The 26,787-nt window shown below is 41.7% G+C and overlaps 1 protein-coding gene across 1 annotated transcript in view; it reads right to left on the reverse strand.

Annotated features, from left to right (window-relative positions):
- Positions 1-26,787, reverse strand: part of LOC139234646 (scavenger receptor cysteine-rich domain-containing protein DMBT1-like) — a 70,586-nt gene that overhangs the window by 16,224 nt on the left and 27,575 nt on the right. Inside the window, exon 13 of the mRNA XM_070865331.1 lies at positions 21,788-21,933. Coding sequence (XP_070721432.1) covers positions 21,788-21,933 — 146 coding nt within the window. The remainder of the gene's footprint in view (positions 1-21,787; positions 21,934-26,787) is intronic.

The raw sequence follows: 26,787 nt of genomic DNA on the forward strand, positions 1-26,787 counted from the left end.
AAACCAGTTCATGATTTGGTACACAACGTGACCAAAGCATGGGACACGTGGGAGGAGATTGGGAAACAAGTCCCGATATCGCATTAAACACTACATGAATAAAAAACCATGGAGCCTGTGGAAGCAGACTCCACTGACTAAACAACAGCAAAGCAAATTCCCCGGAGATTTTGGAACTTTAAGCAACATCATTTTTTGATGGGTGGTATTATCAATAATTATATTAATAATTAATGCCAGTTGCACCAATATTTGTTCCCCCTCTAATTAGTTTTCAACTGGAAAATTTCTCCAACAGTATAATGTTGAAAAATTATTTAAAATATTTAGTTCATCTCTCTGCAGAAATGTTGGTAATCAGTCGGCAGTGGGTGCAGCTTTGCCTGATGTTCTAGACTAAGCGGGTCAATTTCAGTTTGACACAATTATCTACTGGGAATGTAAGTGTTACTAAGGACTAAAATAATATAAGAGTGCTCACTATCGCCGACACAAATAGTGAACTAATTCCCTATTCGAAGCTGATGGAATTTAAGATCAAACAAACATAAGACATTATTTAATCGAATATAATTCTATAAATCACACAATCTATTTCAATATTCCCTGGATATAATCCCAATAAATGACCGTTTTGAATAAAATATGCCATTTTCAGTAAACGGATTTTGAAATGCACATGATTTATGAAAATGATTCAGTGGGTGAGGGACATTTGATTTTTTTAATTCTCTTCTACGAATGCCAGAAAGCATTCATTCAATTAGCTTAATGAATTGGATGTTAGTATTCAATCAGTTTTATAAAATGAAAGATTATTCACGGAAATATAGTTCCCTAAAAACATAATTAACTGTGCGAGAACGTTTCCAAGTAAATGAACCAGCTTTTATTACTGACAGGGAATAATAAATACAGCGAAACATGAAGTGGAAACCGAGCGGAGTCATTGAACGACAATCTCAGCATAAAATATCAACCAATTGGAAGAAGATTGAGCAATATGCCCCGTAATCCCACTAATCAATATATCACATTGTTTCACAAAGATGGAATGTGGAAGGTGATTGAGAAAACATAATTATTACTAGAAACTTTGCTTGTAACTGCAAGAAATAGGAACATTAATTAAATATTAAACCGGCTTAATTCTGAAGATCATCACTAACTAAAATACAATACTCAGCAAATTCCTCAAGTTTGAGGAAATTTCAGTCACATAAATTTTCTAGCGTGTACTTCAAGATAATTGCCCTACTAATTAATGCTAATTGAAACAATATTGGATCCACCTCTAGTCAGTTTTATTACAAAATATTTGTAGACCTTGCCCAGTAATCTAAAGCTGAATATAATATTTATTTTAATTCTATTCTCTGTATCTTACAGGGCCCAGAAAGCACTTCGACTGAAATATGTGTGACAGAAATGTCTGTGTGCGTTCAGTGGGCAGTAGCTGCAGCTTTGGTTGGTGTTCTACACTCAGTGAGTTAACTTACACCCCAGTCTCCGATACTCTATTCTAACAGTGACCACGCTTTAGTTCTAGCAGTCTCGCTTTAAATAATCCGACTAGAATTTACATTGCCGTCTGCACTGTTTGCACAAGAGCCACAGGAGGCAAAATGAAACAAAACTGCCGCGGTATTTGTGTTCGATATCGGGTTTAAATCTAAGAGTGATAGAAATCTCAACTGGGAATTTAAAATAAGTGTTAATGAAATGTAAAACATTGGAGCATTTCAGACTCCAGAATCCGCAGTATTTTGCTTTTGTAAAATATTCGAGCGCTTTACTGTTATCGACAGATATGGTGAATGGAAACCATATTAGAAATTGATTGAATTAAAATCAAACAACCCAAATTATATATTAAATGGAACTCCAAAAATTACGTAATCCATTTCAATATTCTGTTCATATGATCCCAATGAATAACACATTTGAATTAAATAAGCCCGTTTGCTGTAAATTGATTGTAATCAGCAGGCGGTTGTGAAAATGATCCAGGGAATAATTTATAAGTTTCTGTTTTTCCGTTCGGTGAATTGCAGAAAAAGTTATTTAAATTATCTACAAAACAAGATTTTAGCATCCAATCCGTTGTATAAAATAAAAGAAAAAATGATTCACGCAAATATATTTCATTAAATGAATGATGTATCTGATAACAGTGCAGGAATGTACGTATGTCAGTAAACCAGCATCAGTTATTGATCGAGATTAATAAATATAACCAACTATACACGTAAACTGTGAGAAACTGAATGGACCGAAAATAGACCGAAAATCTCAACAAAAAATATCCAGCAGGTGGAAGGAGACGGAAAATACATTCCGATATCTAATGACATTGCATAAAATGTACGCGTATGCGGAAGGAGATGACACTACAAGTCCCAATGCCTCATTAAATTCTACCTGACTCTGTATAAAAATAAGTTGCATGTCCAAGAAGACTGAAAAAACCGAAATATTACATGGCACTGTGCATATAAATATATAAATTAGAAAAATTAATTAGATATAAAGGTGCCATGATTCTGAAGATAATCACGAACTAAATAACAACACTTGCTTAACAAATTCCCCAACGGTTTTGGCACTGACATTGACCTGTAACTGCAGTTTCTCAGGAACTAGCACATACAGAGAAGCTGTCTCATTAATAACCGCAGTAATCACGAAGAGTCACTCAGAATTAGATGAATTAAGGCTGCCCGGCAACAAGGACGAGCGGGAGATAGAGGACAAAAATAGAGGCGGGAACTACGTCTAAAAATTATGAAAGGGCCGCTTGGAGGACAAGACTTTTGATAAAATAAAATGCACTTCAAAATACATTCAGGCTCTTCTTCAATTCCTTTGCTGCCATTATTTTCAATGTGCCTGCTTGCCTTTCCTTTTCCCTGTTTAAACCGAAATCGGACACAAATACCGCGACAGTTACTTTTATTTTGTCCCCTGTGCTTCTTTACAGACAGAGTAGACTGGGGTTGAAATTCCAATTGGATTATTTTCACAGATCCTACTAAAAGTGAAACGCATTCATTGTTATAACAGAGTGTCTCGTAGTCTGGGGTGTAAGTTAACTCACTGAGTGTAGAACACCAGTCAAAGCTGCACCGGCCGCCGACTGAATCCACACACACATTTCTGTCACAGCAAAAAACTGAAAGGAGTCACCGACCGAGAAACGCAGCATAACATATCGAGCAGGTTCAAGGAGTTTGAGAAACAAGTCCCGATATCTCGTTAAACACTACATGGCATTGTATAACAAGTTTTAAATGTGGAAGGAGATTGAGTAAGCTTAATAATTGCATGGCACAATAAATGTATGAAATAGAAACGGTAATTTGATATAAAATTATCATAATTTTGAAGATATTCACTAACTAAACAATAACAATCAAACAGCAAATTCGCGAAAGTTTTCATACATTTTATTAACATCATTAGTTGGAGAATGTATTTAATACTAATTTTACAAATGATGAAAGTTAATTGAAACAATACTGATTCCGCCACTGGTGAATATTATATGATGCAATATTAATAAACCTTATCCAACATTCTAATGCTGAATGTACTGTACACAGTAATTCAGTTCATTCTATCACACGGGCGTTAGACAGCACTTCTGCTGATAAATATCTGTTATAGAAATGTGTGTGTGGATTCAGTAGACAGTCGGTGCAGCATTGACTGGTGTTCTACACTCAGTGAGTTAACATGCACCCCAGGCTCCGACACACTCTATTCTAAAAGCAACCGCGCTCCATTTCTAGCAATCTCGGTGTAAATAATCCGGTTAGAATTTCTACTGCAGTCAGTTCTGTCTACACAAGAGCAGCAGAGGACAAAAGGAAACAAAACTGCCGCGGTATTTGTGTTCGATTTTGGTTTAAATGGAAGATTGATAAAATTCTTAACTGGGAATTTAAAAATAAGTGTCAATCAGATGTAAAATAGTTTAAACGCGTTCACTTATACCGACAGAAATGGCGAATTAATTGCCTATTTGAACTTTATGGAACTTATAATTAAACAACCCAAAAGATGTATTACATTAAACTTCTATAAATTAAATGAGCAATATCAATGTACACTTCATACGCTCCAAGTGATTGACACATTTGAATAAAATATAATCCCGTTTTTTTGTAAATTGACCTGACGCTCCGATGCAATCTATTCCATCAGTGCTCTACTTTTAACCGACTCATTAATACTATTCCAATAAGTTTTTCAATCCATTGCTCTGTCCATACAAGAGCCGCAGTTGGAAGGCGATTGAGAAACAAGTCCCGATATATCGTTAAACTCTACACGAAACTATTAAACCAAACAGCTTTTACTTTCCACATCACCTCAATGTGTTCAAATAAATACCAATAATTGTATTAATGAGGAACATGTTTTCATAATAATAAGCGTATCTATACAGAACCGAATACTTTCAATGATCAATAACTCACAGTTCAGAAGCTGCAGTAGAAACAGGGTCAGGATGCACCGCAGCATTGTCGCAGGAGCCGGTTACAGCGATGGTACCTGAACACGAACCGATTGCTGATCGCAGATACCGAGCTGTCCCGCCAGCAACTTCTGGCACCCAGACTGAACTGGCAGTTAATTCTTTGACAACGGTTTGTACAGAAAGCAGTGTTTCTTCCAAATAATCAATAGATTTTGACAGGTATGAACCGCGAATTGCAGTCTGGTAAAATAACCAATGAGAAGGATCCTGTCCATTAATAGATGCAATGAGCCCAGGTTCCAACCAACCCCTTCCCTTGAGACGCATTTAACCAGTACGAGTCTTGAATGGAACTCAGTTACCGATCCGATATGCGGATCATAGAGAATATTACAGAATTAGGCCAACCGGCCCAATATACCTTCGTCGGGTTCTTTGAAAAGTCTGTGCAATATCATCAGTTTTTTCCATAACCTCTTCAACTCCAATTGTCTTTTAACGCTCCAGCTCTTAACAATGCTCTGATTTTTTTTAATTTTACCAATTATATTACATATATGACATCTGATTGCCGACCCACTTGCCCGAGAAATACTTTCTCCCTGCTTGCTCGATAGAACCCCAACATAATTTTGCATATCTCTGTTAGGATTTCCGTTAACGTTCTCTGTTCTGAGGAGAACAATATCAGATCCTCCAATGTATCCACATAACTTCAGTCCTTCATACCTGGTATCAGTCTGATCAGCTCATCTGTACCCTGTTAAGGGTCTTGACATCATTCATAAAGTGTGAGGCCCAGAATTGTACACAGTACTCCAGCTGTGGCCTCGCCAGGGATTTGTAAATAATCAGCACGATTTTGTCGTTTTTGTTTTCAATGCCTGCTGTGTCCCTCAATCCTGATCTTATTAACGCCTCCTGCAATTTTAAATCTCTTATCTCCCTGCCTGCGCCAGAATCCCTGTCGCTGTCTTTCTCTTATTGGCTTGTGATCTTCTCTATCTCAATTCCTTTGAGTGGGCTCGTGGTTTGACAACCACACTAGAGTATCTCTTTCATTCTCTGCCTGTCAGTCTCTCTCTCTCACTCATTATCCATTCCTATGATTAGCGAAAATATTGCCCATGTGGTGTAGTTCATTGCTTTCACTTTCCTATCGGATTCTCTCTCTCTCTCTCTCTCTCTCTCTCTCTCTCTCATTCTCTGTCTAACTCGCTGTCTCTGTCTCCCTGTGTGTCTCAAAATCTCTTTCTCACGCCCTATGTCCCTTTCACTCTAACTCTCTCTTCATCCCATTGATTCTTGTACAGGGCTACCTCGAGCTGAATTTCAATGATTTTGCTCTCCTTGTCTGTGCCTTTGTCTGTGTGTGTCTGCGTCTCTCTTTGTCTCTTTATACATCTCTTTCCCTCTCATTCTCTCACTCCCTCCATCTCTCCATCCATCTGTTTATGGTACATTGTTCCCACGTGTTCTCGATCAATGCTTTCATACTCCCTTCTTTCTCTGTTTATCTCCAATCTCACTGACTCCCACAGCTCAGTATTTCTCACATATTCTCTGCTTTACCCTCGAATGGTGGAACTTGAGCTCTGGGAATTTTAGGCTCCAATAGTAAAACCAGGGACACTGCATTGGTGTTGAGCTGGTGTTACTCAATTAATAACTCACCTACATCAAATAGGTTTGTTTTTGTCTAAATACTCGATATGAACTTCAACAATTTCTACCCAGATATTGTTTTGATAATAACATATGGCTGATTCGCATTGTAAATTCCATGAAGGAGCAATAATTATGTGGAATTATTCTTAGATAATACCTATTCTGGAACATTTAATGCTGGCTCATTACATATATTTCTCCACATAATAAGCAGTTACTGAAATGTCTATATTTCCTGTTGTGTTGCAAAGATTGAGAGGTGCATGACAGTAAATGTAGTTTCAAGCAATGAATTCTGTGGTGTCCCCTCATCTATTAAAGGGTTTATGGAAAATACTTGTGTATAAAAGCTAATCAGGGAACAGGCCCAATAGAATTTCTTTGTTGGCCTTAATTACCTTCTGTGCCAAGCTGACTTTCTGGGCCTAACCATCTGAAATCCAACCATGAGTGTTATCATATAATAAAGTCTCAATCCAACACCACCGGTCACGAATGTAGTTCGAACAGTTTTTGTATTTCAGTTTAGGCAAATTGAATTATACCATTGACCTGTATCAATGAATTGAATGTCATTGATAAAGTATTATATAGGACTCACAGCATAGAAACAGCCATTGCCACAACCATTGCATGCCGGTGTTTAAGTTCTACTCGAGCCACCTCCAATCTTTCCTCATCTAATTCTGTCGGCATATCCCTCTATTCTCTGCTGCCTCATCTGGTTATCCAAACTTGCATTAAAAGCGTCTATCGCACTCGTCTTAACTACACTGTATGGAAGCGAGTTCCACATTCTCACCAACCTCTGGGTAAAGATGATTCTGCTGAATTTTCTATTTGCTTTCTTGGTAAATATCTTATACTCATGGCCTCAGGTTTCCTTTTGCCCAAAAGTTGAAGCTCTATGTCTGAATCTAGTCTAACAAAACATTTCATAATTTAAAAAACATCTATTAGGTCACCGCTCAGTATTCTCTTTTCAAGAGGAAAGAGACCCAGCCTGTTCATTCTTTCCTGGCAGGTAGGACCTCACCTTTCTGGTATAATCCTTGCACATCTTCTCCTCGCCCTTTCCAGTGCGTCTATATCCTTTTTACATAATGTGGCGACCAAGAGGTGCATTAATGAAAATTGGGGTGAATTTCACCACGAGTCTTATGTTTTTGGGGGACGTTAAGTTACAATGACAATTGTAGATTCTGTTGTTGAGTCAAGTATTGATGCGAAATGGATGTGTTTTTGTTGAGGATTGAAACTCTAAAGCGAGTTAGAGTGTACAAGTAAATGTATCAGTATTTACCGGAATTCAGTGGAATGAAAATCAGTCAGGATCTGTACAGGGTGGATGCACCGCCCGTTACAGTAACACCCAGAGGATGAAATCTCACCTGAAATGTACTGGACAGCCAGTATAGAGTTAGAGGCTGCTCTGGAAAATGAAGATATCTCACTAGAAATGTAACAGGCATTGTAAGGCACAGGGGATTATTCTTCTCCAGCTAGAAGAGTGGCCCAGAAAGAGAGGGGAGTCGCCTGCTGGCAATAGTGCAAAAAGAGCATCAGTCAATAATTTAATTTATTCGCTTAACATCATCCTTCCAATCCTGGATATTATTATCATAGTAAACATGGACAACTGAATAATCTCAGAGGGAGAGACGTCTTCCTTTATAACTGAGCACGTCAATATTTATCTACATGTCAGTTTACACCTCGTATGTTGCCATTTTACACCCCTTTCTCGACCTTGATGAAAATCAGTGTATTAACTTGTAGTTTACAGTGTTTACTGTGAATGACAGAACACAAGGTCTTTAATTGAATGTTAATAAAGTCGTTAAACACAGAGGCAAGAATTGACCTGAACCATTCAAGACATGTGTCTTTATATCATGGTAGAAAATGCAGCGATGACCAAATATCTACTTAAAGTTTTCTTTCTTCTGTCGATGACTTACAGGGCCGTTTAAAGGAATCTGATAGAAATATGTGTGTGGATAATTGATTATGATTTTTTGAAATGGGATTTATCTCCCTGAGTATTATAGAAGTCGGTGGATTCTCGACAATCCCAAATCAGTTTCCTAAGTGAAAAAACCGAGGAACAGCGTTAATTTCACAGGGAAGTTCTACATAGATATTAAAAAAATGATTTGCATTTCAGAGAGGGCAAGCCTTCAGCAAGCTGTTGGGATTCAGATGACCTTCATTCTGAATGTGACCTGAAGCTCAGACTGTTTAGTTCTGGTGCTTAGGACAACGAGTGTCTGTTCTAAGGGTATTTAGTTCTGGTTGTTAGATTGTGAGGGATAATTCAGTACAGTGATACAGCTCGTGTCCATTACTCTCTTTACTTCTTGCTGAATCAGTTCAAAAATGTCTCAACGATAATTTAAAAAAATCTATTCACTCAATACTTGGATCAGTTCCACTGTTAACAATTTGTTGTCAAGAGAGGTTCCATCCACAAATCGTGTCATCTTTGACACAGTGGGTGACAATTGAGTGATCGCTGCAGTTTTCTTTCCAGGCTTATCTGATCTGTGTGCTCTTGGTTTGATATTTCATCTTTCATTCATTGCGGCAGAATGATGCTGAATTTTGACATGTAGATAAACATTGCAACTATAATGAATTTAAATATAAGAGAGAGCAACAAAGGATGGTGGAGTGGAGGTTTTCATCAGAAATAATATAATGGCTGGAGTAAGAAAGGATATGGCTAACAAAGATAATAGAATGGATTGAAATGTAGGATTAAAATCGACCGGTCATACTATTAATGGTTAACTACAGCCCACCAAATAGAGTCAAGATAGTAGAAATGGAAATATATAGGCAAATATATTAATTGAGTGCAAAACACAATATCACAAAGATTGAAGATTTCAACTGCCCTCAAGTAAACATGATCGACAGAAAGAGCTCCAACAATGGTCCAGGGTGGGGAAGCACTGCTAGGTGGAGTAATGGGAAATTAATCAGAGTGGATAAGCTAATTAAGTGTGGGAGATGATCTCAGGACTAGTGAGATCAGATAGTTCAAGACAATATTTGATAGAGATAAATAAATTGGAAAGATCAAAAAATGTGCAAAAAACAATTACGACGCAGCTGAGATAGATCTAAGTAAGGTTAACTGGAGAGAAATATTGGCCCTGAAATTCCGGCATCCGCGGGTACGTACGAAATGTTTACCGGGCCAGGGAGGCATTACAAAAGCCAGTTTTCAGTGCACAATGCGAATGCGCTGGAAACCGGCTTTCCCGATCTGTCATGTTGAGTGTTTCCAGTCTGTCTGTTTTATGTTAGTTTTCCAGCATACGCAGTATTTGACTTATGGAATCGACTCTCCCCTGGGTTGTTGCAGGAATTCAAACTTATGTTCCAGCTCCTGAGTTGCTGCACATGTCTGTGATTCAGAAATCAAGTCCCTCTCATGCTCTATTGATGTGTTCTCCAAACAGTGTATGTGCTTCAGCAATCATGCGTTCTGTACTCTCTTGTGACAGCAATAAATGCTGGATTAGGAATTGGATCCAGTGCTGCAGCTAAAAAAGTTAATGTTTCTACATCAGCCAAGAATCACGTTAGTAGTCGTGTCCCCCAGGGATCATTCATGCCCCGCCACTCTTCATATTAACGACCTGGACGGTGGTGTTGGGAGCATGGTCAGTAAGTTTGCACACGAAACTAATGTGAGAAACTGTTGCTAAAGTTGACAGGGTATTGGGTTGTACTAAGAGATCCCTTCAGAATAATTCTAGGACATCATTTTGACTATATTCAGTTTGCTTGTCAGTCCACATAAGAACATAAGATGATAAGAATTCGGAGCAGGCACAGGCACTTTTTGCCTGCTCTGCCATTCAATAAGATCATGGCTAATCTTCGACTGCAACTCAATTTTCCTGCTCTGTCGCCATATCCTTTATTTCCTCTGGAGTCCAAAAATCTATCTATCTCGGCCTTGAGTATACGCAATGACTGAAGATCCACCGCAATTTGGGACAGAGAAAGGCAAAGATTCACAACCCTCTGAGTGAAGAAATTCCTGCTCATCTATGTCTCAAAAGGCCAGCCCCTAATCCTGAGACTTTGCCCACTAGTTCTAGACTCTCCATCCAGGCGAAATAATCTCTTAGCATCTACCGTTTCAATCCCACTCAGAATATTATATGTTTAAATGTGATCAACTCTCATGCTTCTAAACTCCAGAGAGTCTCGGCCGAATCTACTCAATCGCACCTCGTATTAAACCCTCTAAGCTCAGGGATCAATCTAGTGTACTTTTGTTCGACTGCCTCAAGGCAAGTATATATTTTCTTAAGTAAGGAGACCAAACCTTTGCACATTACTCCAGGTGTGGTCTCACCAGCGCCCTGTACAATTGTAGAAATACTTCGTTACTCTTGTACCCCGACCTTCGAGAAAAAAAGGCCAACAATCCATTTGCCTTCCGAATTGCATTCCTTCCCTGCATGCTAACTCTCTGTGTTTATATTACTAGGGCATCCAAAGCTCTCTGAACAACAACATTTAATAATTTCTCACCATTTAAGGAATATTCTGTGTTTCTATTCTTCCGACCAAATCAACTAACCTCACATTTCCTCACATTATACTCCAGCTGCTATCTTTTGCATACACACTTAATCTAATATCTCTTTGCAGGCTCTTTGCATCCTCCTCATGTCTTACTTTTCCACCGAGCTTTGTATCGTCATCAAACTTGCACACTTTGCACTTTGTTCCTTCATCTAATGATTATTATAGATGATAAATAGGTAAGGGTCAAGTACTGATCCTTGCGGCGCCCCACTATAGGCAGCTTATCAATCTGAATATTACATGTTTATCCCTACTCCCTGTTTTCGGTCTGTTAACCATTGTTTATCCATGCTCATAACTTACCAACAACTCCTGTGCTCTTATCTTGCTTAACAACCTTTTATCTGGCAACTTATCGAACGCCTTTTGGAAATCCAAATACGCAACATCCACTTGTTCTCTATTATCCACCCCGCTAGTTACATCCTCAAAGAACTGATGCATTTTTCAAACGCGATTTACCTTTGTTAAAGCCATATTGATTTTGTCGAACATTATTATGATTTTCTATGCATACTATTACCACTTCCTTAATAAGGAATTCCAGTATTTTCCTGACAACTGATGTGAGGCTTAATGGTCTGTAGGTCCCGGTGTTCTCTCTCCCTCCTGTCTTAAATATATGGGTTAACATTGCTATCTTACAATCCGCTGGAACCTCTCCTATATCTAATGAACATTGGAAGATCACAACCAATGCATCTGGAGTACTGTGCCCAGGTTTTGATTCCCTCCCGGCCCAATACGATGGGTGAAAAGGTCCACAGTAGAGATACAAAAGCAAATGGATTAGTCTCAAGGGCCGTGTAAACATAGCTGTGACCTGACAGTTGTCTATACAATAATTAAAAGGTTGGATATCATGCCTAATAATAGATTATTTCAGTTTAACAGATCGGAAAAGTCCAGGGGCACAGGTTTAGATTGTCTAAGAGTAGCAATCGACTGGATGTTAGGCAGTTCTGATTTTCCAAGAGAGTAGTGAGCCTGTGGAATACTTTGCGACCTGGTTGGCTTGGTGCTGATTCTTTGTATGCTTTCAAGAAGCATCTGTGCCGGTTATTCACTGGGACAGAGATCGCATCAAAATGTATTTTTTGTCTTAGATTATTCGTATGTGTTTGCACGTGTGGTGATGTCACATAATCATATGCTGCTGCATTTTTCCATTTGACGCGTGCTATGTTCTTATTTATTACCCATCAATCGTTGCCCTGAGAAGATGATCGAGTGCCTTCTCCTTGAACCACTGCATTCTGTGTGGTGAAGATGTGCTGGGTCCATTCATAGCGCATCCCCCAGTTGTCCTTTGAGGGTTATCCGTGGATCTTCTTCATAATTCCTGCAGTCCTTTTCGTAAAAGTGTTCCGATGATGTGGTTAGGTAGAGAATCCATGCATTTTGTCCAGTGATGATAAAGGAGCCGTGTTATGTGTGCACGCCAGAAAGCTTTGCCTATTGTTCTAGATTACATCTGCAATTAAAGAGGCGCATTTGCCTTCCATAAAGCAAACACATGAGAGCGAACCCAAATATTTTCCATCTCCTTTCTGTGCGAGACCTTCAAGTTGCTGTAACAACCGATTATTCTCATCACCCAGGTCTCACACTCACAGTCTTGCAAGTTTGTTTGATATCTACAGAATTAGCTCAGGGAGCCCAGTATATCAGAGCGGGGAAAGAGCGGATACACCTGTGGAAACCAATGAGTGGGTGGCAGAGTTACGAGGGGCTTTACACTGTTTCATCTGATTTTCAACTCGGTTCGCAACACAGGCTGTGGATTGTTTTTAGTTAAATGTCCATTTCTGCTGCGTTGCCGCTTCTTTCTAAGTGACATCCGCAGAATCCGTCATTTTAGAGTCATGGCAACTTTAGGTAACATCTCAGGTGTGTTCAATTATTGATATGTACGAAGTATTCAAGCGGATTTCATTCTCCAGATCTACATTCACTGCCGGAGAAAACGGACCCACATTTAAATTATTGAGATGCAATGAGACAGGACTAATAAAGAATCTCCCAGTAATGGGTCCCCTTGGAATGAGTGATCATTGCATGATAGAATTTCAAATTCAGATGGAGGGTGAGAAATTTGGATCTCAATCCAGCGTACTAAGCTTAAATAAAGGAGAGTATGAAGGTATGAGGGCTGAGTTGTCTAAAGTGGCCTGGGAAAATAGATTAAAGTGTAAGACGGTTGATGAACAGTGGTGTACATTTAAGGAGATATTTCACAACTCTCAAGAAAACTATATTCCAGTGAGGAGGAAAGGGCATAAGAGAAAAGATAGCGAACTGCAGCTAACTAAAGAAATAAAGGACTGTATTGAATTAAAAACCAAGGGCAGACAATGTGGACAAAACTAGTGGGAGGACAAAAGATTGGGAACCGTTTAAATGCCTAATAAGAATGACTAAAAAAGATTAAGACAGGGAAGATAGACTATGAAAGTAAACTAGCACAATAGTTAAAAACAGATAGCAAGAGTTTTTATAGATATATAAAAAGAAAAAGAGTGGCTAGAGTAAATGTTGGTCCTTTAAAGACATGGCCGAGTAATTAGTAATGGGAACTATGGAGATGGCAGAAACTCGGAACAAATATTTTGTATCAGTCTTTACAGTAGAGGACACTAATAATATTCCAACAGTGGATAGTCAAAGCGCTATAGGAGGGGATGTGGGGTGGAACTTAACACAACACAATCTCTAAGGAGGTGGTACTCAGTAGGATAATGGCATTAACGGCAGATAAATCCCCTGGACCTGATGGCTTGCATCCTAGGGTCTTACGAGAAGTAGCGGTAGGGATAGTGGATGCATTGGTTCTAAATTACTAAAATTCCCTGGATTCTGGAGAGGTCCCAGCAGATTGGAAAATGTATGCCCCTATTTAAAAGGGGAGGCAGACAAAAAGCAGGAATCTATAAACCAGTTCGCCTAACATCTGTGGTTGGGAAGATGTTGGACTCCATTGTTAAGGAAGCAGTAGCAGGACATTTGGAAAAGCAAAATTCGGTCAGGCAGTCTGCATGGATTTATGAAGGGGAAGTCACGTTGGAAAAATTTGCTGGAATTCTTTGAGGATGTATAAAGGGGAACAAGTGGATGTGATGTATTTGAACTTCCAGAAGGCATTTGACAAGATGCCACACAAAAAGTTACTGCACAAGTTAAAAGTTCATGGGATTGGGGGTCATATATTAGCATGGATAGAGGATTGACTAACGAACAGAAAACAGAGAGTAGAGTTAAATGGTTCATTATCAGGCTGGCAATCAGTAACCAGTGGGATGCCACAGGGATCAGTACTCGGAACCCAACTATTTACAATCTATATTAACGACTTGGAGGAAGTGATTGAGTGTAAAGTATCCACGTTTGCCGACGATACTACAAAGATTGGAGGAAAAGCAATGTGCCAGGAGGAGACACAACATCTGCAAAAGGACATAGACAGACTAAGTGAATGGGCAAAAATTTGGCAGATGGAGTATAATGTTGGAAAGTGTGAAGTCATGCATTTTGGCAGAAAAAAATTAAAGAGCAAGTTATTATTTAAATGGAGAAAGATTGCAAAGTGCTGCAGTACTGCGGGTTCTGGGAGTACTTGTGCATGAAACACAAAAGGATAATATGCAGGTGCAGCAAGGTCAATGGAATCTTGGCTTTTATTGCAAAGAGGATGGAGTATAAAAGCAGGGAAGTCTTGCTACAGCTATACATGATATTGGTGAGGCCACACCTGGAATACTACGTGCAGTTTTGGTTTCCATATTTACAAAACGATAAACTTGCTTTGGATGCAGTTCAGAGAAGGTTCACTAGGTTGATTCCGGAGATGTGGGGTTTGACTATGTGGACAGGTTGAGTAGGTTGGGCCTCTACTCATTGGAATTCAGAAGAATGAGAGGTGATCTTATCGAAATGTATAAGATTATTAGGGGGCTTGACGAGGTGGATGCAGATAGGATGTTTCCACTGATAGGGGAGACTAGAACTAGAGGGCAAAATCTTAGAATAAGGGCCAACCATTAAAACTAAGATGGGGAGAAATTTCTTCTCTCAGAGGGTTATGGATCTGTGGAATTCGCTACCTCAGAGAGCTGTGGAAGCTGGGATATTGAATAAATTTAAGACAGAAATAGACAGTTTCTTAAACATTAAGGGAATAAGGGGTTATGGAGAGAGGGCAGGGAAATGGACTTGAGCCATGATCGGATCAGCCATGATCGTAATAAATGGCGGGGTAGGCTCGAGGGCTCTTATGGCCTTCTCCTGCTCCCAGTTCCTATGTTCTTATGCAAACAACCGTCTACCTTCGGATTCCCTCTTTGGATTGCATAATAGCGAATTAAGCATTCACATTGATACAGGATGGACTCCTCGTGATTGGATCAAAGCGAGTTACCCATTTACATTGATACAGGCTGCAATCCTCCTGATTGGATCACATCGAGTTTACTATTTTCATTGACACAAGTTGCATCATCCTAACTGGATGCCGGAGAGCTAACCATTGACATTGATACAGGTTGCACTCTCCCTGGTTGTATTAGATTCTTTAGAGCATAATTGTTTCATTGACCTATATAGGCAGATACAGAAATCAGCCTAAATTTCTACTGGATTCTTATATTTCACTTCAAAACCATAGGAAGAATGCTGTTCCTGTTGTTCCTGAATTTATTGATTGATTTGGACACAGAAAATCTATTTATCCTAACCTACTGATATTTTCATTGTAGATTTGGGAAAGTGTACACAGATTACCTCCATTTTTACTCAAATACAATCTTTGTAAAACGGATTCGTTTATTTGCACACACTAAAGTGTCATCTATTGTCCATAAGTTAATGGTATTACCCAGATATGCTTTCCCCTGATACATTCACCTGCATATGTTCAAATCCCAAGCTTAAATATCCAGCAGCACTAAGCAATATTTCAGGGCAGCAGCCAGCAAAACACGAGCACAAAAATCCCCACAACGCCAGATGCTTCCTGTCAGTTCATAGCAAAATCCACAGCGACTGTTCTGAGGCACTGCAGACTGCGAGCTGCTTTTTACACAATGACGTTCTAGAAAGTTATCCTCGATTCCAGGTGGTCATCTTCTATAAAATACTTTCCTTTTTGTTTACAAGGAACACATCATGTCTCTCCATAGTAAATTCATCGATGGTGAAAATTTACAACTTCTGATTATCAGTAAATGTGTTTTTGGTTTCTACGCCTCTCTGACAGTCTCACAGTGGTCGTAAAACATTTCTTCAAATCTTTGGCAAGTTGACCAAAAAAGTTGCAGTGCCCAGTTATGGACTGTGACTGTGAAGTAGTATTGAGCGGCACGGCTCTGACACAATCTGTTGTGTTACAGTGGATAAATGCAGAAAACCGCGAAAGAAACAAAGCTGGTCCTTGGACAGTGGGTGAATGTAGAATCACTAGACCGTGATAATAGTCAGAGCAGGATCAGCTCCAATACAAATTTAATCAAACATTGTATGAAACACAATATATATTATAAGCAAATGTTCAGTAATCAAATAAACAGTAAATTGTATGGAATAAAATGTACTAATAGGAAATTATCAGAGAACATAAATGAACAATTATTCAGAACCGTGATACTTGTGATGGGGGCTGGGACGGTGGAGGAGGAGGGCGGGGTGGGTGGTGGGCTGGTTGTTGGAGAGAAACTAATTTTGGACAGTATTTCTTCAGAGTGCACTGATTCAAAGACTGGGTTTAAACCCTACGAAATAATGCAAAAATTTAATCTGCACAGAACTTCATAGAATCTATGGTACAGAAAAATCAAGTTTTTACAACTGGACAACGCCAAAATGTATATTCCACAGAAGTCTTCTCCCAGTCTAATAACCTCATAGCACCATGCCCCGTATTCGTCAATTACCTTCCCCCTGTTTTAAGTATCAAGCCTACCCTTGAGTGCATCAATGCTATCTGTTTCAAACACCACATGCGTCATACACTGGTGACCAAATCGAATCCGTGATCAATACAATGACATTTCCTGTTGATACAAGGAAACCGACTCTTTAGTCCGGCTCTCCATTTCTGGGTCACTGGGACTCTCCCCACTGCTGTGACCCATAAGGCTCCTGTGGGCTGTTCCTCTGGTAGATAGTGCACAGTGCAACGGTTAAATTAATACAAAGTAATATCTCCCTCTGCTGGTGAATAATACGCAGTGTGATGGTTGAATTTGTACAGTAATGTTTCTTTCCTCTTATGAATTCTGCACAGTGCAATATTTACATTTATTCACCTATGATGAATACAGCATACTGCAATGGCTAATTTTATACTCTAATGCCTTGCTCCGCTGGTTGATACCTCACCTGGTGAATACTGCAGTGCAATGGCGAAATCTGCGCAGTAATGTCTCCCTCCACTGGTGATTACTGGTTTGTGCATCGACCGGTGAATACTACATTGCGCAAAGGTACCATTTATATAGTAATGTACACATCCTCCTCTCAATACTGGATTATAACAAGAAACATAGAAGCATAGAAATCCACCGCGCAGAAGGAGGCGATTTCGGACCATCATGTCCACGCCAGACAACGCCCTTGGTCAGCAGCCCTGAAGGTTACATATAAATCTATGAACAATGGTAGAAAGTTAAAGAGCATGCGGCCCAACCAATCCGCCCCACACCATTGCAACACCCCTTATACTAAAAACATCTACACTCCACCCCAACGGGAGCCATGTGATCTCCTGGGAGAGATCAAAAACCATATTTTTAAAAACCCAGGCCAAATGGGGAAGTAAATCTGGGAAAATTGCTCTCTGACCCATCCAGGCGATAAAAAACGAGACCAGTTAATCAACCTTGCCATATTCAATTCCCTGCACTACTTAACATCTTATCTGCACCAGTTAACATCAGGTTAACTAGTCTAATCCCACTTACCAGCTCTCGGTCCGTAACCCTGCAAGTTACGGCATATCAAGTACCCATTCAAGCAGCTTTTAAATGTGGTGAGGGTCTCTGCATCCACCACCCTTCCAGCCAGTGAGTTCCAGACCCACACAACTCTGTGCGTGAAGAAACCTCCCCTCAAATCCCCTCTAAACGTTCCACTAACCATCTTAAAACTATGCCCCTTCGTAATTGACCCGTCCACCAAGGGAAATAGTCCCTTGCTATCCACTATACCAGGCCCCTGAAAATTGTATACACTTCAATGTGGTCTCTTCTCAGCCTCCTCTGTCGCAATGAGAATAAACGCAACCTATCCAATCTGTCTTCATAGCTAAGGTTCGCCATTCCAGGCAGCATCCTAGTAAATCTTCTCTGTAGCCTCTCTAGTTTACTCACGGCGATCAGAACTGCACACAGTGCTGTGGCCTAACAAAGTATTATACAATTTAAGCATAACCACTCTGCTCTTGTATTTTATGCCGCGGCCAATAAAGGTAAACTTTCCGTATACCTTCTGAACCACCTTATCCACCTGGCCTGCTACCTTCAGTGATCAGTGGACAAGCAGTTAACGTCCCTTTGTTCATCTACACTTTTAAGTAGTCTACCGTTTAATGTGTATTCAGTTTCCTTATTAGCCCTCCCAAAGTGCATTACCTCACACTCTCCGAATTAAATTTCATTTGCCAGTGTTCTGCCCAGCGGACCATTAGATTAACATCCTCCTGCAGCCCATGACTTTCCTCTTCATTATCAAGCACACAGCCAATTTTACTATCATCTGCAAACTTCTTAATCATACTCCCTATATTCAAATCTAGATCATTGATATATACCGCAAAAAGCAAGGGACCCAGTACTGAGCCCTGAGGAACCCCACTGGAATCATCCTTCCATTCACAAAAACAACCAGCAACCATTATACTTTGCTTCCTAGCTCGCCAATTTTGGATCCAACTTGCCACTTTGCCCTAGATCCCATGGGCTTTAACCTTCATAGCCAGTCTACCATGTGGGATCTTATCAAAAGCTTTGCTAAAGTCCATATACGTACATCATATGCACTACCCTCATCGATCCTCCTGGTTACCTCCTCAAAAAATTCGATCAGGTTGGTCAAAAACGATCTTCCCTTAACAAATCTGTGCTGACTTTCCCTAATTAATCCTTGCCTTTGTAAATGTAGATTTATTCTGACTTTCAGGATTTTTACAAATAATTTTCCCACCACTGAGGATATGCTGACAGGCCTGTAATTACTTAGCCTATTCCTTTTTCCCTTCTTAAACAAGGGTACCACAGTAACAGTCCTCCAGTCGTCCGGCACCATGCCCAAATCCAAAGAGGACTGGAAAATGATGGTCAAGGCCTCAGCTATTTCCTCTTTTACTTCGCTCAGCAGCCTGGGATACATTTGATCCGCCCTCTGCTGGTGGATACTAGCCGTTGCAGTAGTTGCAGCTGGGAATACACAATAAATGGGAGAATACTGAGAAATGGGATGGAACAGAGGGACCTTGGAGTGTATGTCCACAGGTCCTGAAAGATAGCAGGGCAGGTCGATAAGGTAGTTAATAGCATACAGTACTTCCCTTTATTAGCCGAGGCATAGAATATAAGAGCAAGGACGTTATTCTGGAAATGTACACAACACTAGTTAGGTCAAAGCTTGATTACTGCATACAGTGATTGGATAGGCTGTGGTTCTTTTATTTAGAACAGAGAAGGCTGAAGGTAGATTTAGTTGAGGTGCATAGAATTATGAGGAGCCGAGATAGAGTCGATAGGAACGATTTGTTTTCCTTAGCAGAGGGGTCAATAACCAGTGGGTACAGATTTAAAGTCGTTGTAGATGGATTAGAGGGGAGATGAGAAAAATAATTTTCACCCAGAGGGTGGAAGGAGTCTGGCACTGACGGCCTGAAAGGGTGGTAGAGGCAGAAATAATCATCACATTTAAAAAGTATTTGCATATGCACATAAAGAGCCGTAACCTACAGGAATACGGACCTAGTGCTGGAAGCTGGGATTAGGCTGGGTAGCTCCTCTGCCACCAACACGGAAAAGATGGGCCAAATGGTCTCATAATTCACTGATAGAATAAGGATTGCCACCTACTGGACGAAACCGCACGGTGCAGCCATTCTGCTGAATGCGTAACCATTGCTCTCCGATGCTGAATAACTGAAGTATATTGAGGGAGAAATTGCCCCACACAATTGGGCACACAATTCGAATTAAAGAAAAAAAATAACACCCGGCAAGAGCGGAACCTAAATGGTCCGAAATTGGGGTCTTGGTGCATGAACAAACATCCGGGTGGTATCGGAGATGCTATGCGCCTCCATGAGATGGTAGCGGGTGAGAGCTCGTTTCCTTGACACTGGACATCATTCACCCACACGGGCCCCTCACTCTCTCCATACTTTGAAGAATTATAAGCGACTATCGCAGTTCCGCAGCCAGCTGTCTGCAGACCACGTTGGCATCATTTATCTCCCAGAGCTTGTCCTGCACTCTCCCCCAGCGGCCGTTGTAGTAAATCTCCACTCGCCCGTCACAGCGGCTTCCCCCATTGGTCAGTCTCGGCGGCCAACCTTCACCGACAAAAAGACACACATTGAGAGCAACACTTAAACTGAGGCAAAAAATATCCCACAATTTACTAACTCTCACCGAAAGCTAATCTGAAGAAAGGGGGCGGTTAAAGACAAATTGGGGGCGTGCTGCCCCGTCCGGCTATTGATAAGTGGGTTGGTCGCAGGCAGGAACACGGCGTTATTATGCTCCGTGACTGTTCACAGATTATCTTACCTGATACTGAGAGAACAGACCCGCTCCCCCACGTTTCAAAATGCTTCACGCCAATGCTGTAATTTTGATTTGTAGTCACTGCGACAAAGACGGTACAGGCGAGAGGGATTGAACGGCATCCTCCTATCCACATGTTTCGATGTTTCAATGTGTGAAAGCCCAGAGCCGAATTGCGCTCAGTGAGTTGCCACAAACAGTAATATGATGGTGCCAGTTAAGGGATAAGTGTGATCCAGGACCGGGATAACTAATGTCCGTGAATTCCATGAAATAATCTGAGTTACAGCGCACTTAATGGATATTAAAACTCATCTTGCACGATTTACCTGCCAAAATGAACAGAGTTTTCTATTAAAATGCAACTGAGCTCTGCGGAGAATTCTATGTTGATTAATTGTTGTTAATATTGATTACGGTTTCAATACTGGTGCAGCATTTCCATCCTGTCGCAGAGGTCTCCGGTTAGCTGTTGGTGGCGAATTCTGGATAATACACTGGACTTACCCGGACAGAGAGAAAGACCATAACGCGAGACATTTATTTATTTAGCATGTACTGGATTGAAACCCTTTGATTCATTGCTAACTTACTTCAGACCAATCGATCGACACACATATTACAAACTCGCTTAGGTTCAAAGGGAACTTGAGATCTTTATCAAAAAACTGGTGAATCAATGATTTGTAGAAATAGAGTCACTGATGTGAGACTGTGCACAGCAGTAAAACATAAGAACATAAGAACATAAGAAATAGGAACAGGAGTCGACAATACGGCCCCTCGAGCCTGCTCCGCCATTCAGTAAGATCATGACTAATCTGATCATGGACTCAGCTCCCCTTCCCCACCCGCTCCCCATAATCACTTATCCCCTTATCTTTTAAGAAACTGTCTATATCTGTCTTAAATTTATTCAATGTCCCAACTTCCACAGCTCTCTGCGGCACAATTACAACCCACTGAGAGAAGAAATGTCTCCTCATCTCTATTTTAAAGTTGATTTCTTCCAGTTCAGTAGATCGAGAGAACTTACCTCTGATGTCTTTTCCATGTGAGCAGCTAAAATGGTCGCAGGATGAAACCGGTTAATCCCACAATCGGGACTCGTTCCCCGACATCTGTAGTTCTCGTTCCACATTGGGCCGGTTCCCTCCCCAATGTGAGCTGCTCCCGAGGTTGCGGTTACTGCCCCGCACTGAAGTTGCTCACAGACCACACTGGCGTCTTCTAAACCGAAGTATACATCACACACGGTCCCCCACTGCTCTCCATGCCGCACTTCCAGCCGGCCGGAGCATCTGTTCTGCCCATCAACCAATCGGGGTCCATGATTCCCCGTATTGGAAACAAATACAGATCCGAATAGATTGTAAATCATCTGCATGAACACTGGGTAGAATAGAAAAAAAGGGGAATATAAGGGGAAACATATCTACCACTATCGTTTATCTGAAATTTATATTTCAAACATCTATTTAAAACAATTAAAATTACTACAGGACCCAGGTAAATAGTTGTCTGAAATCTCAAAGTCGACAGCTCTTGCTGAAGAAGCTAATAGAAAGTTGGCCTTTGTCTCAAAGGGCTTGGTATATTACTGTGAGGAGGTAATAATTCAGATGAAACGAGCCTTGGACAGACTAAATCTGGTGTATTATTATTAGCTTTGGACACCGCAGTTCAAGAAGACTATATTGGCCCTGGACGGCGTGCAGCTTAGATTCACCAGAATGGTACCAGAGCTTGAGGCGCTAAATTATGAAGACGGGTGGCATAAACCTGGCTTGTAGTCCCTTCAGTTTAATGAATTAGGGCTGATATATTTGAAGTGTTTATAATGATAAAGGGGTTGCATTTGCAAACCCTACGGGTGTGTACGAGGTGTGCACGCGCGGTAGGAGATACACAAATTCCGAGTTTAGACGTGCAGTGCGCATGCACTGAAACCGGAACTTGACAGAATATCCGAATCTGAAATAAAAAGGGCCTCCGCGGGGGAGTTGGGCTATTTGCCCAATTTCTGCCCACCGAAGGCCATTGAAAATCATACATCTGGTAAAAGCAGGCGTAAGCCATCGTTTCACCAGTGTAAAATTTTAAATTAGAAAAATAACATTTTATCTCTCACTTAAATATTAAAAACCTTCTGCAGTAAGGTAAGTTTACTTTTAGACCCGATGAAACATATATATTTTTTTAATCTAATTTTTGCTTAAAATATTTAATTCAATGGCATGTTAATGAATTTTAAATGTGTACCTTAAATTTTATTTCATATGTTCGTGTATATTTTAAGTGCTTCCCATTCATACCTATGGGAGTTCCCTGCAAACCCCATCAGTATGAATGAAGATTCCCTTCTTTTATTGGTTAGGCCAGCCCACGTGATGCCAGGGGCATTTGCGAACCGCATGCGCCCTGGGAAACATGTGTCTCCAACCTCAAGTACCCAGAATGGCCGAGGAGCCCGAATCTACAAACCTCCCGGATCAGGATTCGTAGATTTCTTGCAGGTCGGGGGCACCCGACATCAATTTCTACCCCAAAATGGGTCGATAGATAAGACACAGAGAAAAGCTGGTAGAGGAATCCAGTACAAGAACATTCAGGAGTTAATTTTATTCATCCAAGGATATGGGCATCTCTGGCAGGCTCAGCATTTTCAACCTATCCCTACTTGCCTTTGAGTAGGCAGCTATGGGCTTTCTTCTTAAACTGATGTAATCCATGTGCAGAACGTTCGCTTGCAATGGTGTTAGGTCTACCATTCTCTACCACAGAAAGTTGTTGAGGCCAATTCACTAAATATATTCAAAAATGAGTTAGATGTAGTCCTTACTACTAGGGGGGTCAAGGGATATGGCGAGAAAGCAGGAATGGGGTACTGAAGTTGCATGTTCAGCCATGAACTCATTGAATGGCGGTGCAGGCTCGAAGGGCCAAAGGGCCTACTCCTGCACCTATTTTCTATGTTTCTATGAATCTATGTAGCGAGAACCAGCTTCCATGAAGGAACAGCGATATCTGCAGTTCATCCTGTTGATAGTAATGCAGCCAACTTACGCCAGTGATTGAGGGAGTAGATGTTTAACTCTGAATCTTTTTAAACAATTTGGAAATACTTTTAGACTGCTAAAATACATCTTAGACATTTTAACAACTTTTTGGAAACGTTTTAAACAAATTGGGAATTTTTATCAACTTTTAACTGTTAAAATAATTTTGGAAGTGGCCTTCCTAATGCCTGCCACCCAACAATGCCTCGGGCCTTCTTCCACCAATGGCACTACTCGGCACCAAGCCTGCAGCCAACACTTTGCCACAGGCAAGTAGGCTCATACAGCTGTGCCTGGTCTCCAGTTGTCTTGGACCCCCTTGCCACTTGACCAAGACCTTGTTCAGCTAAGCCCGTGTGGTTGCTGGTCTGCAGTGGGCACTCACGTTAAAAGAACTCATGCACAGACATCTTCCACTTCGTCAGTATGAAGTTCTGGACCTGGAACTTCAGGACCCTCAAACACAATTCCAACAGCAACAGGCCGGAACGCCGCACCGCCATAGTTGCCCGGGAACTCAGACGTTTTCACATTGACATCGCCATCCGAAGCGAGACCCGGCGGGCTTGGGAAGGCCAGTTGAAGGAACATGATGGAGGTTATACCTTTTTCTGGAGAGGAAAACCAGAGAAAGAATGCCACCTTCATGGAGTCGGCTTTGCCATCAAGAATGAGCTGGTCGACCAGCTCAAAGGCTCCCGCTGTGGGGTTAACGAACACCTCATCACTTTTCGTCTCACCCTATCCCGGAACCAATGTGCCAGTCATCAGTGCGTACGCCCCTACACTCAATGCAATGGATGAGACTAAAGAGGGTTTTTATTCCAACCTCGAGACATTCTTGTCCCGCGTCCTCACGGATGACAAATTGATCCTCCTGGGTGACTTTAGTGCCAGGGTCAGCAAAGACACAGCCCGCTGGCTAGGCTTGATTGGCAGAGAGTGGGTCGGGAAAGCCAACTCCAGTGGTACCCTACTCCTGACAAAATGTCTGGAACATGAACTCCTCATCAGCAACACACTGTTCCGCCAGAGGGACAAACACAAGGCATCGTGGCAACACCCTCGCTCCAAACACTGGCATCTGCTTGACTATTTCATCATCTGAGCCAGGGATCGCAAGGACGTGCGCATCACCCATGCCAGGACAGGAACTAATGACTGCTGGTTGGGTCACCATCTAATCCGATCCATCGTTAACATTAACAGAGCCCCAAAGCAGAGGGGACAGCAGAAGCAGTGCCACAAAAAAGTCAATTCTGGGTCACTGAGAGACCCAGCTAACAGAGCCCTATACAGCCAGCGCGTCACAGTCAATCTGGCATGCCTTGATGATCCTGAGATGCTGAATACCCAAAGCGCTTGGTCTGCCCTCCAAGCCTTTATAACTACAGCCTGTGATGAGATACTTGGTCACTCAACCAGAAAACAGCAGGATTGGTTTGATGAAAACAAGAGATCGAAAGACTTATAGGTCGTAAGTGCAAAGCATTTATGAGCCTTAAGCAACAATCCAACTCGGGAGCTGCAAAACAACATTTTCGACGGCTCAAGGCTCAGGTCCAACAAAAAATCCAGGACCTAAAGAACATGTGTTGGATGGAGAAAGCACAGGATGTACGACAACTGGCCGACAGCCATGATATGGAACGATTCTTCACTGCAGTCAAGACCACCTGCAGTCCAAACTCACAAGGCCCCACCCCACTTCTGGCCAAAAACGGAGAAACACTCATCAAGGACACCGAGTCTGTCCGGGCCTGATGGAAGGAGCACCTTGAAGATCTCCACAATCGATACTCTGCCTTTGACTTGAGTGTTCTCGACTCCATCCCGCAGCATGCGACCTGCCACCAACTCAGTGAAACTCCAAAGTTGCATGAAGTAGGTAAAGCCATAAAACAGCTCAAGTATAACAAGGCTATGGGTGCGGATGGGATCCCTGCTGAGGCGCTAAAGTATGGCGGAGCAGCTATTTTGGCGCAGATACATGACCTCAGCTCTCTCATCTGGAGGGCAGGAGATCTCAGCGATGCAGTAATTGTGAACATTTTTTTAAAAGGGGGACAAGTCCGACTGCGGCAACTACAGGGGAATGTCCCTGCTATCAGCCACTGGGAAGGTTGTCAGGAAAGTTCTCATCAACCATCTTCTCCCTGTGGCCGAGGAGCTCCTCCCGGAATCAGAGTGCGGACTTTGTCCGCTACGGAGCACAACAGACATGATCTTTGCAGTGAGACAGCTGCAGGAAAAATGCAAGGAGCAGCGCCAGCCCTTATATATGGCCTTCTTCGATCTTACAAAGGTCTTTGACACTGTCAACTGTGAGGGTCTTTGCAGCGTCCTACTCCAGTTCGGGTGCCCCCAAAAGTTTGTCAACATCCTTCCTCTGCTTCACGATGACATGCAGATCGTGATCCTTATCAACGGATCCATTGCACACCCAATTCACGTCCAGAGCGGGGTCAAACAGGGCTGCATCATCGCTCCAACCCTCTTCTCAATCTTCCTCGTTGCCATGCTCCACCTCACAATCAACAAGCTCCCCGCTGGAGTGGAATTAAACTACAGAACCAATGGGAAGCTGTTTAAACTACTCCGCCTCCAGGCCAGGTTCAAGATCACCCCAACCTCTGTCGTTGAGCTGCAGTGCACGGGCGATGCCTGTGCCTGCGCACATTCTGAGGCTGAACTTCAGGATATAGTCAATGTATTCACTGAGGCATATGAAATCATGGGCCTTACGCTTAATATCCGTAAGGCAAAGGTCCACCACCAGCCGATCCCTGCGGCACAACACTGCCCTCCAATCAAGATTCATGGTGCGGCCCTCGACAACGTGGACCATTTCCCACATCTCGGGAGCCTCTTATCAAAAAAAGCAGACATTGATGCAGAGATTCAACATTGCCTCCAAAGCTCTAGTGCAGCCTTCGGCCGTCTGAGGATAAGAGTGTTTGAAGACAAGGCCCTTAAATCTACCACCAAGCTCATGGTCTACAGGGCTGTTGTAATACCCGCCGTCCTGTAAGGATCTGAGGCATGGACGATGTATATAAGGCACCTTACATCGCTGGAGATTTATCACCAACGATGTCTCCGCAAGATCCTTCAAATCGCTTGGGAGGACTGGCGCACCAACATCAGTGTCCTCGTCCAGTATTGAAGCACTGACCACACTCGATCA

The sequence above is a fragment of the Pristiophorus japonicus genome, chromosome 22, assembly GCF_044704955.1.
Source record: "Pristiophorus japonicus isolate sPriJap1 chromosome 22, sPriJap1.hap1, whole genome shotgun sequence".
Lineage (NCBI taxonomy): Eukaryota > Metazoa > Chordata > Chondrichthyes > Pristiophoridae > Pristiophorus > Pristiophorus japonicus.